Here is a 15907-nt window from a genome sequence, read left to right as displayed (position 1 = left end):
CCAGGTTTCTGCACAGTATATCCAAACCGTACCGACTATGCGAGCTTAATTCAGCCCCCCAAAGCCCACGAATCGCCATATTGCATCCATCCGTCAACTGAAGGATTGCCCCAGGCTCGCTTCACCATCCCCCTTGGCAATCATTCATTAAGCAAGCAAGCAACCAAACAGACATATAGGCAGATAGACATACAGACCAGGTAGGTAACCGTCATGTGTCGACGGGAGAGTATCTCGTATCATTGCCATCTAGACTCTAGGTCCTTCGTAATTGAACTTCCAGCTTTCATTCTCGCCCTTATCATGCATCCATGCCATGCCATGCCAGATAACTGTGTTCTCCATCAAACCCCCCCTTAACACGGCATTTGAGCCAGCCTCTCTACCTCCAAGACGAATGATTACCGCCATTACACCATGCCCTCCCTCTCACCTTGGGTATACAATAGGTAATGTCCACAGCCGAACCCCTCGACTGAGACACGAGCCCCCCGCCATGTAGAAATTTCATCAGTCCCATTCATCAACGCCATATCCGTTCCGGAATTGCCATTCCGTGTAGTCCGTTCCATCCTATCCCATCCCCCCCCCCAGTCCGAAATATTTCATCACCGTCGCTGTGTCAGAGCCACCACACCCGGCATCACCGACTTTATTTTCCTCCTTCCAAAGCCGCCAGTTGAGCTGACAGCGCTTCGTTCCCCTTGAGCAGATCGTCTAGCCACTCTGCTGCCATCGTCAGCATTGTGCTTTTACTGAATCCACCCCCACGGAGCCCAGGCACGAGGTCACAGAGGTCCTCAAATCCCTCCTTAATGAGTGTTCGTCGTTTCTGCTCGCTTCGTATGTGGTTTTCTCGTTTTTGTTCCTCTGTAAGGTTCTCCCGCGTTGCCTTGGCCCCATTAGCCATGGATTTTCGACGTTTGCCCGTTGAGACTTCATCTGTCGGCCCAGAAGATGTTGAGCCTAGCCGTTCCAACTTGGACTTTCGTCTCCTGTTCGACTTTGGTGTGGTTGTCTCGTCTTGTGCATCCTCGTCCGGTCCTTCCTTACTATTCCGGCTCTTCCGTCTCTTGCGCGGAGGCGCGTCTGTCTCTGGCGGTGGCTTTACGGCCTGTGCCAGCCTATTTTGAGGGGTGCTATCTTGGTATGGACCGGGCTGCTCGGTCGCGTATTATCGGCACTCTGACTCGGCTCAAAACACTCGAGGTACTTGAGCTGCTCCTTGGTCAAAGATTCCGCCGTTTCCTTTTCTGAATTTGGCATGTACCCTTGGACTCGACTGAAATTCGCGTCGGATCCCCACTGATACTCAGCCGGTGGTGCTCGATGTTGACGCCTGTCCTGTGGTCCCGACATCCAGTCTGGGTAGTGCTCTTGCTCGCTGGCCGCTACACTGCGTCGATGCTCTTCACGAAACTCCTCTAGTGGCTGATGTTGAAGGTGTCCCACTAAGGGGGCTGTCATCCGTCGTTGCAGGGATGCATCAACTCCGTTAGAAGCTTGCCGTTGGGCGGATCCATTATGAAGTAGCGTCGCGGCGGCATGAAGAACATCGTCGGGTGTATGTCGATGATCTAGTTGGTGGTCTAGTTGGTGTTGTGACTGAGGTGGCGGCGGGGGAGGCGGCGGCATCATGTTCGGTTCCATGGGCATCATGCCGTGGAAGTCACCCAGGCTATTAGGAAGCCCTTGGCCTGTCGGTTCAGGAAGGGAAGAGCCCGGATGATGACCGAAAGTAGTTGAAGTCCCCATAAACTGTGGTGGAAGATCAAGCCAAGTGTCACTGAAGTTGAGTCCCTCGCCAAACGAAGGCATGTTGTAGTGATCAGCATTGATGTCCTGAAAGAACGAGTCCAGGAGTCTGTTGTCATTGTCTGTTAGGAGCGGATCGCCGGGCGCGGGCTCGGGCGGATCGGGGAGAGGAGGATCTTGAGTCGAGTCGAGGGTGTCTAAAATCGCATTTCAAGTTAGCCAAGACTTCGCATATTCTCCGAGAAGCAACAAAACGAGTAGTTGGTTGACGTACAGCCAAAAGGCAGAAAAGGATCTGAGGGCGGCTGCGACGAACCCATCCTCGGAGCTTGCTGTACGGCGAGCATGGGTGCGTCTTTGTAATATCGGGGTTTTTGCGATGTGCTGAGCTGGGATGGATGCCAGCGGCCAGAGTCGGTGGGAGAGGAGCGGCTGCTGAATCGGAATGGCGATGAGCGATGAGTGCCAGAGATGCTGAATTCGATAGTAGAAAGAACGTGGTTCGTCGTCAAACATGAAGCGTGCAAGTGCCAGGAACGATCGAGTTACGAGTAAGTGCCTAACACATGATACAAGCGCGACGACGGAAGTGGCAGGTGCCTTCAAAACGAGGAGGCACACAAAACTGAATGTCGCCTCAGGCAAAGCGCAGGGCGAGGCAACTTGGGCGAGAGTCGACAGTGAGCCAGGAGCTTGGAAACTTGGAGTCGCAGAGGCAGAGGCGCGGAAGGATATCAGGGTGATCAGGTGAACGAGTCTGCGGCAGGACGCGGTTCGTGGGGTAGTCTTGGGTGCTTGGCGACTGGGGAGGCTTGAGCTAGACTTCTTGATCCAGATGCGGTAGCGGGCTTGCGGCGAGTAGCGAAGTAGTTGATGTCGATGCAGGTATGGACGAGGTTTCCAGGAGTAGAGCAACTATGTAGGCAGATTGGAGGAAGAAGGAGCGTCGATTTGCGGTTGTGGAAGAGAAGAAACGTGGAAGATGGTATATGCAGATCTAGTGAGGATGAAGAGCGACTAGAGAGCAACAGGAACAGAAGGGACGGCGCATGTGCTAGGACCTGCACCAATGCATCACATCACATCCCACTGTCCCAGACAAGAAGTCGGGACTGGAGCCTGATGTTACTCTTGCTGAAATGCGTAGAACAACGAAGCGCTTTTCGCCGGAAAAAGGCTGCGTGAGGAGCGGGTGGCAGCGAGCGTCCAGGTGAGGATGGATGGAGGGATGGGGATGGAGCTGGTGGTGGTGGTAGTGGTGGTGGTGCAGGTGGAGGAGGAGTGGGTAGAGGAAGAAGGCCAGGCCTGGACAAGCAAGGGTGGAAGGCGGAAAGCCCACCTGCACCTGCTGTGTCGACGGGAGCGTTATGGGCAAGTGGCAGGGCTTGCAAGGTTAGAGGTACCCAGTACCTCGGCGGCGCGTACCGGACATATTGGGGAAGGGGCGGCCTAGACCCCTGCTGCGGGGCCATTGGCCAGTTTGGATCCGAATTGGGCAGGTTCTTTGAAGACTCAGCCGTGTGGAGCAGCCTCGGAACTTGGAAGAGGATTGTTGAAAAAGTACCGTCTACATCGCCTCCAACCTGGCGCTGCATCCTGACAGAGCATGTTCCCCCTCCCTGGGTCGCAAGGTCACCTGCATCTCCCACCAAGTTCCACATTCGACGTCGACTAAAAATCTCTGGTCTCCAAGTTGTTGGCCCTTGTTAAGAGTCTCGCCGAGTTCTGATCAATCTTTATTCATCTAACAAAGGGATCATTACGAGAGAAAGAAACAAGATTTATTAGCCGAGTCGATATCGTTAAACTGCAGCAGCCGGAATTCCTCAACATGTCCCCCGACACAGCCGAAACATGGAGTGAGACCTTGCCATGACGTACGTACCTACTTACTGATGTTTGCTTGGGCTTGAATATGCATCTAGGGGACAATCACATGCTTCCCAATTGCCAAACAACAGCTCTCTCACGACTCAGCTCCAGTAGCAAACCAGGCGCTGGCTGCAGCTCTTTAAGCTCTCGGGCGACTCCGCCACCTTTTATTGACGACCTCCTCAGGCGGGCGGGCTTCTTACTTGCCGACAAAGAGGTTAGAGAAGATCGAGTCATCTTGGTGTAGCATTGATGATAGGCAGAGACGCGGTAGATGTCTGGTCACTTGACCCGGCCCTATCGTCTGCCGGCAGATAGACAAAAGGTTATGCCATCCCGTCTGAATAAGCATCGCCAAAAGAACCAACTCTCAATTTCCATACACGCCTCTGCCGCCCGTCAGTCAAGGCTGGTTAGCTGGGCCTGGTCTGATGGCTTGCTGGGTCGTCTCGTGACCAGCCCATGACCATGATCGGGCCGTGCCAGCATGACACCGGCGACAGCCAGCAGGGGAATGGCTCCCACTTGGACCACCTCCATGACATCTCGGGGAGCAAGACCTCCTCCCTGGTACGGAATGACTTTCCAAAGGAACCATGCTGTAACGGGAACGGGGCATCCAGGCAAGGAAGAAGAGCCGAAAACCGTCCAAGGGCCGAAATTCGTCGTGGGGCTGGCTTCCCCTGTTCGTCGAGGTGCTTCTGGATGATTTCGTGCCTGCTGGCTCCCCCACATACACGGAATTGGGTGCGAATTTTTCATGCGCCGGCTTAGCTGAATGGGGACGTCAAAGTACGGGGTGTAACACTGCATAAGCAGGGTATGGTAATACTGTTAGTTATTTGAAATTGGCAGAGTAAAAAGGACATGAAGCATTTGGACGTTGGAATAGCTTCAAACTGGACAAAAGCACCAGCGCTTTGATGAGAAACTAAAATGCACGTGCCAAATCCACAATACGCACATGCTCTTTACCCATTTCAACGGTCACACCTCATTACCCCAGAGCCTCTGGGCAGGTACCCGCCGTGCCGGTGACCAAAGGGGAACTCAGGCCACATGCATCTCTGCATGGCCGGTGATGATCTCAGCTCTTCAACTTCCATCCATCTTTGCAGTGGCTTTGGCCAGAAACCAAGCTCTCCTCCGCCTCCACGCCATTTACAGTTTGACTTGACCTGTGCCTTGCGTTGTCATCCATACACACGAAATCCTCGTGTCCTATCAGATTCAAAACGGTCCCCTGATCTACCTGGCTCTCACGCCCCTCCTGGCATCACCACACCTCCAGCTCGGCCATCATCCGTTTCACTCTTCGTGTCTTTGACACCATCGCCGAGCTCATCTTCCTTCCTGCGGCGATCGTTTCATACGTACAGCTCATAGTCGAGGGCTACCCCTCAAAACACCATTCCCCAGGTTAGTCGCAGTATCCACACTCCTATACTTCCCCCCTCCGATTCGCGACTCCATGCCAGTCTGTCGCCTCCAGCCTTGCCAGGGGCCTACGATCTCATACCCGCAGTGGCAAGGCCTTTTACTCCCGAGTACCGAGAGTTCAGTTCAGCTCCCCTGTATTTGTTCCGAGCATGCCGCGTTGGAATCGAATCGTCTTGTCATGATTGTCCACTTTCACACGCAGCCTCGGTGTTGAGCCGAGGCTCATGATCAACGGCCTTGCAACTCGTCTCCACAACTCCACAGCCCTGAGAGGAAGTTCTCTTGATCAAACTCCTGATTGTTCATTGTTTGATTTAAACAATCTCAAACTTCTGCAACCATTGTCTCAAGCCCTGAGGTGCAGATTGCCCAGTGCATGATGCGGTTGTATTCCGCCGTCACTCCAAGTCCTTAATCCTCTTGTCAACCTCCTTTTCACACCCTCTTCTTCTCCATCCTCATTACACTCGACAGGGGTCTTTGAATTGACCGCTCATCCGTATCCAGAACCCCGCCAACATCTTCTCAGGAACCCACCTCCTGAGTGCCACCTCCGCATACTAGCCTCGCCTCATCAATCCCACCGGCTGCAGGTCCCGTAGTCCTGCTTCGGTCTGCTGTTGTATGCGGGGGAGTATGGCTTCCCTTGATGTGCGCCCTGTCCGCAAAGGTCCCCTGAGGCTCGATCCCGTCCCCGAGATCCTCCGGCCTCTGATCCGCGCTTATCTTCTAGGCTATGCGTCTGCCGTGGCTCCTCGGCTGTTGACGTTAGTGCTACAGCATGTTGCCAAGAGGAGACGAAAAGCGGCCAACCAACTGTCTCTAGACTCGGATGACAGCTCCTTTGTCAAGTCTGCAACTCACATTGTGAAAACAGGGTTCAACCTCCAACGCTTTCCAACGTTTTGTGCCGTGTTGGTCGGTGGTGGCACTCTCTTGCAGGTAACTGACCCCTTTCTGATCCTTCAAAGTCTTCACATGTAAGACGGGTCCTTCTCTGTGCCGAAGGAGCGGTGCCTTGCAGCTTTGACTAACTAGAAGCCTATCGTCTACCCAACTCATCTGATGCTAACCGGTCAACAGGAACCTATCAAGAGCATCTTGGAAAAGGCTGCCAAGGGTCTAAGTGAAGCAGCTCGTTCAAGGTAAGGACACAGTTCTTGGCACTCTACTCGAGTCTGACATTCACTTCTCCAGACTAGCAAGATGGCTATCCACGTTCCTTGCTGGTTGGTTTGGCCTTCGTCTACTACACTGTTACGAAAGTCGAGCGTATGAAGAGACGGTGCCTGCAAAGGGAGATACTTCACCTGGTGATGAACCTCGAAAAGTCAAGTTCGCTGGTCGAACCTTGGACCTCACTTTGTTCGCCGTCACCCGCGCCCTTGATGTTGTGATCGGCGATCTATGGTCGAGACACAAGGCCCGCCGCGTGGCTTCCAAGAAGTGGTCAAAGGTAACCCCTGAACTGAGTCTGACTGCAGTATGCCCTCTTTCTGACTCCTTTAGGCCGAACGTTTCGTCTCGAAATTCGTTGACCCCCTGGTGTTTGCCGCGTCGTCGGGTCTTGTCATGTGGGCTTGGTTCTACCATCCCAAGCGTCTTCCCCGCAGCTACAACAAATGGATCACCTCGGCTGCATCTGTCGATTTACGGTTGATCGAGGCTCTTCGCCGTTGCCACACGGGCGAGTTCCAGTATGGCAAGGAGACGGGCCAGTCATCCCTGCTGCAGGGGATGTGCGTCGACTACGAGTGGCCGCTTGCCTGGGGAGATCCTGCAGTGGTTGTGCCCATCCCCTGCCAGATGGTGCACATGGCTTCTGGCCCTTCGTGCGAATACCACGCTGCCAGCCGCTTCTTTCGAGCTTGGAAGTGGTCTATGGCGACATACCTGCCCCTGACACTCGCCCTTGCGCTTCGGAACCCGTCTCACAAGGCTTTCCGCCGAGCCCTCATCTCATCGTGCCGTTCGTCCAGCTTCCTCGCCACCTTCATCACTCTCTTCTACTACGGAGTTTGTCTCAGCCGCACGCGCATAGGACCCCGCCTCCCCGGTGGCACAACCATCGAGCGACGCCAGAAGATGGATGGGGGCATCTGCGTTGGCACCGGCTGCCTCCTGTGCGGTTGGAGCATTCTGATCGAGACAGCCAGCAGACGCAAAGACATTGCTCTGTTTGTCGCCCCGCGTGCCATGGCTACAGTACTGCCAAGGCGCTATCCGTTGGATAAGCAGTGGAGGGAGACTCTTGTCTTTGCAGCCAGCACGGCTGTTGTATTTACTTGTGTTATGGAAAACCCCGATCGAGTTCGGGGCGTCTTTGGCAAGTTGCTGAAGACGGTGCTCGCGAAATAGGGGGATGGATTATAACTTTCTTTTTTGGTTTCCTTGGGTATACCCGGCGTGGGAGGATGTAAAAAGGGGTCTGTCTACATAGTCATATATGTCTTGTAATATGTAATCCATTACTATACTTACGTTTCCCATAGCAAGATATCACCGAAGCACATCACATTGACGTAATAGGACAGTAAGAGTTGAGCCCATCATGACTCTCAAAGCACATTCATAACTCCATAAACCATGCAAAGATATTACGTCTTATTCCTCATGAAGCATCAAGTTATCCCTTGAACCAAGATACAGCCCCCAGCACAAAGATGCACGCCAAAATGTCCCCTCTCACCGTCGAAAAGATCTGCGCATACCGCAACGCAATCTCAACGTACCCCTTTGCCGGCTGCGGCAGGAATCCCACGACAGTTCCCACGATGCCCGCCGGAGGTGTACCCCGCTTGTCGAGGAAGAAGCGTGTCGTGAGGAGTACCGTCTCAGCCGTGGCAAACGTCCAGAAGAATAGCTGCTTGCGGTGCTCGAGCTCTGTCTCAAGCTCGGGCTCGGAGGCAGCGGTCAGGGGGTCGGCGGGAGTTGTGCCGGCGAGAGCCGCGCGCTCGCGCTCGACCTTTGTTCCAGTGAAAGGGGTGAGGATTACGATGTAGAGACCAAGACCAAGAGCGACGAGCGCGTGGAGGAGACGCCAGAGGTTTGTGGACGTGCTCCGGACAGGGGCGGCAGGCTGAGGAGGCTGAGGTACGGCGCCGGGCATACCGGGGAAGGGAGGCGCCGATCCCGGTGGGAAACCGGCACCGGCCATGAGTTGGGACATCACCTTCATCATGGGGTCCTCGTCGAGGCCGCCGGGGGTGCCCGGGGCAGGAGTGCCATTACCACGCTCGAAGCCGAGCATCATCTGTCGGAGCTGTTCCTCGGAGATGGTAGGCTCCGGCGTCGGGGGTGCATCGCGGGCGGAAGCAGTGCGCTTGGGCTCGTAGTAGTGCTCAGAGATGTCAACCTCTTCAGGGTCGGCGTGGTCTGCCGGAGCAGAAGAGGCAGTGGTTGTGGCGGCTGCGGGTGCTGGTGTGGGAACTGAGGGAGAATCTGTGGCGGTCGTGGTCGCAGTGGCAGGTTCTGGCTCTGTGGTATTGATGTCAGCGGCGATTCTTCTCCTTTCCACTCTCGAGCTGTCGCTCACCTCCTGGAAGACGACCTCCAAGACCAGTGATCTTGTTCAGTCTCGCGGAGCCACCAGCCTTGATCTTGGCTTCTCGTCGCTCCTTGCGCAGACGCGCCTGCTCGGCCGCTCTCTTTGCGGCGGCATCTTCGGGGCTTTGTGCCGTATCGGACATGATGGCGGTATTTGTGGGAGCTCTTGGAGGGGAGCAGAGCTTGTGGTCGAGATGTGGAGGGCGATGATGTGGTATGTACTTCTTGGCGGAGGCGGGAGCTTTAGTGGGACCAGATGACAGCTGGCGGTGGAGGATACCGACTTACCCTAGATGAGAGTCTCACCAAATTTAATTTCATGGAAACCAAGAATTGCCTAGAATATCTACCTTTTCTTAAAGGATAGGTTCCTAGTATTTGGCCCAGGTGGCATCTCATTGCTTCTTACATAGGAGACTCGCGAGCATCCAAAAAAAGTAACGGCTCAACAGGCCATGCAGTATCACGTTTCAGCGTCTTTACAAAGAGAGAGCAAGTCAACCAGAGTCAAGGCACCACGTTCATCAACACATTACATAAAGGCACCGCATTCATCATATACTTTTCTAATCTAAAAAGAGTCCAGCATAGGTGTGGTCGTGAATGTCATTCCCAATCATACACCTCCGCTAAACTACCCGACCCCTTACCAACATCCTTTGTGGTTGTCCTCAAGCAAGTTACATTAAGACATGTCGTGCATTCCAACACTTACTCACGGCGTAGCCCTGCTCATGCTGATAAGGCGCTTGACACCAACCTAGTATTCGAGTTAGCTTCTGTGCAATTCACAAGACCATATAAACTTACCATCCAGTTACCACACTCCTCCGTCTTGTCTCGCTGAACCTCAACTTGCAGCTTGTGGGCCACGTCGTAGTTCTTGGCCTCAATGGCTTGCGCAAGCTCTGTAAGCTGCTCGATCGTGCCGGGCTGAACCAGCTCCTCATTGTTGAGGTGGTCGAACAGAATATTGAGTCGCTTCTGCGTATCCTTGACCTGGGGGGCGAAGTTGGAGGGGGCCTTGACAGCAACTCGCTGCATATCCTGACTCAGAATGTCCACCAGACGCTGCGCGCTGGGAGGTATATGTGATCGGTCACCTGCAGGGTGCCGGGCCTTGGGCGGCGCGGCGGGCTGAGGCGGAGGAGTTGGCTTAGGAGAAGAGGCAGCGGGAGGTCCAGATCGGTTCATAGGAGGAGGTCCAGTGGGAGGAGGCCCGGTTGGAGGTGCGGAAGGCTGGGTCGGGGGAGCACCGTAGGATTGGCTTGGAGGAGCGCCATAAGGAGAGGGCGCGTATTGGTTGTGGGGAGTCGACTGCTGAGGAGGCGCTCCAAACGAACCAGCTGGCGGGGGACGGCTAGCAGCACCTGGAGGCGGCACCGAGCCTGGGGGCTGACTGAACTGCTGCTGCTGCTGCGCTACCGGAGTAGGGGCATACCGGTTGGAAGGAGGTGCTGCGGCAGGAGGGGCATTGTAAGGAGACGCCGTTCGAGGGACGACATGGGGCATTGGCGGCGGGATCGCACCCGCAGCTGGAGGAGGAGGCGCGTATGGGTTGTGAGCGCTGGCAGCCGGAGGAGGGGGCTGGAAGTTCTGAGGAGGGGCGGCCAGGGGCGACGTGACTCGAGGAGGTGCTGGCCCCTTGGGAGGAGGGGGAGGAGGAGTTGCTCCGGCTCGCTGTCCGTAAGGGGTCGGGCCTCCAGGAGGAGGGGGAGGGTGAGAGGCCTGTTGGCCAGGGAAAGGCGAGGTCAGAGGTCCGACGCTGGGAGTAGTCCTACGTGCCGGTGGTGCCTTAGTGACCAAAGGAACATCGTTCCAGTTGTCCATGTTCTTAGCCTTAGAAGGAGGTGGCACAGAGGAAGGAGTCGTGTTTCGAGGAGGTCCAGCCATGGGCGGAGGAGCACCGTATCCATGCTGAGTGGGCGGCTGGTAGCCACCAGGGGCTCCATAGCCAGTCTGAGCAGGTGGTGCGTAGCCACCCTGAGGCTGGTAGGTGTTGGTGCCCTGAGGCTGATAGGCGTTTGTCGGGGGCATGTACTGCTGGGCTGGTGATCCAGTTGACCGAGGAGCCGGGTTCTGGGCGATGTTGCTGTAGGGGTTGGCCGCTGTCTGAGCGGGAGCCGGAGCCGGCACTGACTGGGGAGGGTGATAGCCCATGGCGGGCTGGATCCTGGACGAAGTGCGGCTCGACGACACTGGTACTCTGGCGCTAGGCTGAGCAGCAGGCTTCTTGGTGGCAAGTCGCACACGGTTCCTGGCCAGTTCCGCAGCGGGATAGTTGGATGGGAGAAGGTCGAGATACTTCTGAGCAGTCTCAAGCTGACCATGGCCAGCCAGGATGTCAGCATACTCAGTGTACTTGTCGTACAGAGTGGCGAGCTTCCAGTCCGAGCTCAATCCCTTCTCGCCATCCTCGAATTTGGTGACATGACGGAAGACGGTGACCTTCTCAATGAAGTTTTGCAGGGACTTGGCATGGACGGAGAAGGTGGAATCTCCAGATGCCTCCTTCAAGCCAGCCTGCTCTGCCTCGTCCAACTCGGCAGCCCAGATCGACACAACCTTCTCGAGCTTGGAACCAACCAAGTAGCAGAACGAAGCATCCTTTCGGGAACCTTCATCGTTGATCCTGTCTCCCAGCGCCTCGCAAAGGTCCGAGAATTCGGCAGGGTCAGAGAAAGTGCAGATAATAGCCATGGTCTCCTGCCAGTCCTCAAGGTCGGCGTTGTAAACGACGTCCCAAAGGTTCTTGGCAATGACAGAGCCAAGGAGGCGCATATAGCTGGGTTGGCCGCTCTTGCGAGCCAGATAAGCGGACTGGACCTTCTCAACGAGCTCCTGGCCGCCACAGTTGGCGATCAAGAATGCATCAGCGAAGCGCTCCTCCTTCAAGCAACGTTCAGTAGCCTTGGCGAAGTTGCCCAGCATCAGAGCTCTGGTGATATCCTTTTCAACTGGGCTATCAGATTCGCTGAACAGTTGGAAGGGGTTGTCAGTCTTGGCGTCCTTGGTAGCAGCAAGGTTGGACAGGAAATCGTCGTCCTCGGCCTCGGCGCCGTCAAAGAAGCTAGAAACACGCTTCTTCTTCTTGTCTTCGGCATCCTCCTTGGTCTCGGCCTCATCATCATCAGCCTCTCCCGCTTCCTCCTTAACACTGCCGTTGGCAAGATCCTCCTCATTGAAACCGAGATAATCGACAATCTTGCTTCGAGGGTTGTCGCCAACGAGAGTCTCCATCACCTGCCAATCGGCCTTTTCCTCCTCAGTCTTGGCCTGCTCAATGCGGTCGGCGCAAATGGAAGAGATATCACCAGAGGCGATGGCCTCCTGGAACTTCTCGGTAGCAGAAGACACATCGGAATCGATTGAGAAGTTGGTAATCATAACCTTGGAAGATCGCTTCTGCCCAGCCTGAACAGGGTTGGCCTTGAACACCACAACCTTGCCTCCGAAACCGAACGAGGCGCCAATGGGTCTCTCGAACCAGTTGGGAGCCTTGGCCAGGGTCCATGATGCGTCCTGGGGCTGGTCTTGAGCGGCGCGGAAAAAGTCTTCGTCATCCAGGTTCTTCTCAGCCGCGGCCTTGGATGTGTCGGGGTTGGTGTTTTGTAGTGTCTGCACCGTGATCTTGCCGTCGAAGCTGGCAGTCGCCGAGAGGTTGGGGTTATGAGGGTTGAAACGAGTGAGGAAAGTCCAGTTCGTCACTTCAGGCAGCTCGCCATAACGCTCGCCGGTGTTGGGGTTCCAGACAATGGTGCGGTTATCCTTGCCTGAGGAGAGTAGCAGGTCGCTATCTTGTGAGCACCATGACAACGACAGGACACCTGACTCATGACCCTGGAGTGTTCTCTCGGGAGCATTGGAGTTTCGGAGATCCCACATCAGAATGACGGGGGTGTTGTCATCTGGAGTCGCCGTCAAGAGCTTTGTGGAGTGGTTGGGGTCCCAGGCGATGGAACTGACGGCCTTTCGGCTGTTGTTAAGAGTCAATGAAGCTTTCTTGGTCTTCAAGTCCCACACGGTCACGAAACCACCGTTACCGCCAGTTGCAAGAATGTGAGAGACCTTCTGGTTCCATGCAAGGCATTCGATATCGTCGGATCGGGCGGCCGTGTTTCCTAGCCTGAAAGGGTTCGCGATGTCGTTCACATCGTAGATGAAGAGCTCGCCCTTAGCGCCAGCCGTGGCTAGGATCTGCGGCTTCAGGGGGTTGAATTGTATTGTCTTGATTGGGCCGGTGTGCTTGGAGGTTTGTGAGATCAGGGCATCTGAGTCCCCAGCAATGAGCTTCTCGGCGTCCCAAAGATCCAATGAGCCGTTCTCGAGGGCACCTGCAATGATACCCTTGGGGTGATCATCGTTGGCGGGACCCCAAGCAACATCGTAGAACCTGAATTAGATCAGCATGTTGTATTCCCCTGGAGCTGTCATGGGTATAATTCTACCTAGCGTCGGTGGTGATGCTAGCGACAGGTTGCAACTCGAGGCCTTGCTCTTGGTCGTCCAGAGCAAGATCCCAGAGCTCCAGCTTGCTCTCGTCAGAAAAATCGGCATCGACAGCGCCGGCGCGAGTACCGGTGACCAAGACAGGCTTGCCGGCACCTGGCGACCAGGCGAAGGCGGCCGTTCGGGGTATCTCTCGAAGGCGCACCATGATGGTGATGGCGGGGGACTAATGCGACGAAGGACCAGCTCAGGATGACGTTTAGAGGTGGCGGTCAGTGTTATAAGGACAAAAACCAAACAATTCCGGCTAGACAAGGGCCAGTCAGTATTAAAGAAGTTGTTGCCTCTGCCCGCGAGTATAGCTTCGAAGTTGATCGAAGCAGGGCGAGGTTGGGCAGTCGGTTGTCTTTAATTGGGAGGTATGATGCCAGATTGCAGGCTGCCCTCCATGTTCAGGAGCTCCTAACAGCGGACACGTCCGTGCCCCTGAGTAGTCGGCTGTCCTCGAGGTGGGCCAGCTATCACGTGATGACTCAGCTGGGAGCTATCTTTAGGGGCTTTAATTCTTGTGACCGTGGCATCTTTGGGAGCAGTGAGGAAATGGGAAAGGTCAGATGTAAGCTGGATGATAGCTGAGCTTATTGTTTGTTCCTTGTCCATTGCCATGGCGCTTCAGGGTTAATGGCCACACGAACTAGAGGATGTACCCGAGCGATCGTCGGCTCATACCGTCGATATTCCAGCCACAGAACTGACTTTCTTGACGTTCTTTGCAACATGCCTTTATGAGACTGTTTGCTAGCTAGGGTTCACTCTTATACGCTATTGGGTGGTGGGTGATATGTAGGTAGGGATGGACTTGTACGTGAGCACTTGTAAGAGGTTGACTTGATGATATGCAGCTCTTGAGAGGATCCAGCAAGCCCAGCCTTCTTCTTCATGGGCACTTCTGGATTGAATCTGTATAAGATTGACTCTGCATTGATTCCCTGCAAGAATGTTTCTTTCAAACTGCCCTTGATGGACAATTGACTTTGAAACAGAAAGCTGTTCCGTTGAGTCTCAAGCTATACGTCACGTGACGAGCACGGAGCTTACCACAACCAAGGTAACCGTTTGCTCTGAGCCGCCAGCAGAGCTATATGAGATTCACGACGACAGCTTTACACGACCTTCACCACGACTCCTTATATTCATCATTTCCAAATCTCATATAAAGCAAAAATGTCGGACGCAGCTCGATGGAAGGCGACAGTCTACGTTGGTGGACTCTCCCAGATGGTCACCACAGGTCACATCCTTGACGCCTTCATCCCATTTGGAGAGATTGTCGACTGCAAGTTGCCAAAGCCCGAAGCACCAAACTCTGGAGAAGCCCACAGGGGGTTCGCATATGTCGAGTACGAGGACGCCGCCGATGCGAAGGAGGCAATCGACAATATGGATCAGTCGGAGTTTTTCGGAAGGATCCTCAAGGTCTCACAAGCCAAGGCACCCAAGAGCGCCGACGAAGGACTGGGCAGTAAGACCGCTATCTGGGAAAAGGTACGTTTGACTATATCCCCTCTCACTCATTCGATGCTGACTGAGCTTGCAGGAAGGTTGGCTGGCCGAGCATGCGGCGGATGAGAATGACAGGCTTGGAGATGATGCAAAGGTAGTGCCAGATTCTGGCCCTGACCCCATGCAAGGGTTGGAGGGACTCGACGTTGCAGGGCCGAAACCTGAGTGAAAAAGATAAGGAAAAATTCGGTTTGGTGTTGACTCTACTGCTGGCATAGCGAGGGCGTTTTGAGGCATTGGATTCACAGGTTACAGGTTGGAGGGCATGAGATATATATCATCTCCGAGAATATTCAAGATTTATGCCTGATGGAATTCACTGCTACCATTCTCCCGACATGTACAGTACTGCCCCATTGACGAGTAATCATTTCCAATTCCCCGGCAGGCCCCCAGTCTTTCAGTAAGGGCTTAGTGCTCCTGCTTCTCCTCCTCGCCGTGGGCCTCGCCATGGTGCTCGACGCGCCCAGAGGGGCCCTGTCGCGACAGACGGAGGTTCTTGTCGACGATGAACTTGCGGCTGATCGAGTAGGTGGCAGCGCCGAGGGCGAAGCCAACGACGACGGCTGGTACGGGCGGTTAGGGCATGGAAAAAGGACTCAATGGGGGAAGGACATGGCTTTACCGAGGGGGTACAGCTCAGGAGGGATCTGCTTGAGCTTTCGGAGTCGCTGAGAGACGGTGTGGCCTTGAGAGATTCGGTTAGTTCCCAGCCCATTGACATAGTTTCGAGTCGGTATTCGAGTCTCGAGCGGTCCGAGAGAGGCTCGGCGGGAGCTCCCTAGTTTCACGTACCGGCCTGGTCCTCCTTCTGCGAGACGGAAGATGGTCAGCATTGATGTCATAACCGAAGATTCCATCCATTGCACTCACGGGGACGGGTCGCAGCATGCGAGGCGTCTGCCTGAACATCCGGAGAACAGCGGTGGAACGCATCTTGATGAGTGGGGAGGGTCTGTGAGAGGTCCAGAGGAGGTGATTCAATTGGAAATTATCGGCCTTGGGAGGGAGTGTTTGGAGTTGGCCGAACGAACATCTGATGTGCAAGCAATTGCCAGCCAGCGGGACCCACCAATCCGGGTTGGGTGCCTTACGCCATTGGCCCGTGACGGCCTGAGGCACAAAACCCAAGCTCTCCCGGGAAATCGAACCACCTGATTCGAGCCGACAACGTCGACGCATCAACCTCTCTCCATCCAAAACCGCCCGCACCGAGCTCCATCCGGCATTGACCTAGACAAATCTCCCCTCCTTTCCCAAGTCAATTCCCTTCGAAACCAAT

The 15907-nt window shown here is 55.0% G+C and overlaps 6 protein-coding genes across 6 annotated transcripts; 2 read left to right on the top strand and 4 right to left on the bottom strand.

Annotated features, from left to right (window-relative positions):
* Positions 1-652: 652 nt before the first annotated feature.
* Positions 653-2102, bottom strand: MRS44_002612 (uncharacterized protein; the record flags this gene model as incomplete). The annotated part of the gene is made up of 3 exons (XM_065622895.1): positions 653-1124; positions 1214-1952; positions 2030-2102. 3 exons carry the CDS (start codon positions 2100-2102, stop codon positions 653-655), a joined length of 1284 nt encoding a protein of 427 aa, XP_065478967.1.
* Positions 2103-5703: 3601 nt separating this feature from the next.
* Positions 5704-7425, top strand: MRS44_002611 (uncharacterized protein; the record flags this gene model as incomplete). The annotated part of the gene is made up of 4 exons (XM_046268117.2): positions 5704-6009; positions 6151-6212; positions 6265-6523; positions 6577-7425. The coding sequence occupies 4 exons, from the start codon at positions 5704-5706 to the stop codon at positions 7423-7425; spliced, it is 1476 nt and encodes a 491-aa protein (XP_046136721.1).
* A 268-nt stretch (positions 7426-7693) lies between these two features.
* On the bottom strand, positions 7694-8756 carry MRS44_002610 (uncharacterized protein; the record flags this gene model as incomplete). The annotated part of the gene is made up of 2 exons (XM_046280754.1): positions 7694-8544; positions 8603-8756. The coding sequence occupies 2 exons, from the start codon at positions 8754-8756 to the stop codon at positions 7694-7696; spliced, it is 1005 nt and encodes a 334-aa protein (XP_046136720.1).
* A 572-nt stretch (positions 8757-9328) lies between these two features.
* Positions 9329-13270, bottom strand: MRS44_002609 (uncharacterized protein; the record flags this gene model as incomplete). The annotated part of the gene is made up of 3 exons (XM_046275181.2): positions 9329-9373; positions 9424-13006; positions 13062-13270. The coding sequence occupies 3 exons, from the start codon at positions 13268-13270 to the stop codon at positions 9329-9331; spliced, it is 3837 nt and encodes a 1278-aa protein (XP_046136719.1).
* A 1016-nt stretch (positions 13271-14286) lies between these two features.
* On the top strand, positions 14287-14794 carry MRS44_002608 (uncharacterized protein; the record flags this gene model as incomplete). The annotated part of the gene is made up of 2 exons (XM_046272546.2): positions 14287-14607; positions 14660-14794. 2 exons carry the CDS (start codon positions 14287-14289, stop codon positions 14792-14794), a joined length of 456 nt encoding a protein of 151 aa, XP_046136718.1.
* Positions 14795-15036: 242 nt separating this feature from the next.
* Positions 15037-15561, bottom strand: MRS44_002607 (uncharacterized protein; the record flags this gene model as incomplete). Its single annotated transcript, XM_046275180.2, has 4 exons — positions 15037-15191; positions 15251-15313; positions 15421-15436; positions 15499-15561. The coding sequence occupies 4 exons, from the start codon at positions 15559-15561 to the stop codon at positions 15037-15039; spliced, it is 297 nt and encodes a 98-aa protein (XP_046136717.1).
* Between the last annotated feature and the right edge of the window lie 346 nt (positions 15562-15907).

This window comes from Fusarium solani (assembly GCF_023522795.1).
Source record: "Fusarium solani strain SB1 chromosome Unknown bctg00000001, whole genome shotgun sequence".
In the NCBI taxonomy this organism is placed as follows: domain Eukaryota; kingdom Fungi; phylum Ascomycota; class Sordariomycetes; order Hypocreales; family Nectriaceae; genus Fusarium; species Fusarium solani.
This window is presented reverse-complemented; position numbering and strand designations above follow the sequence as displayed.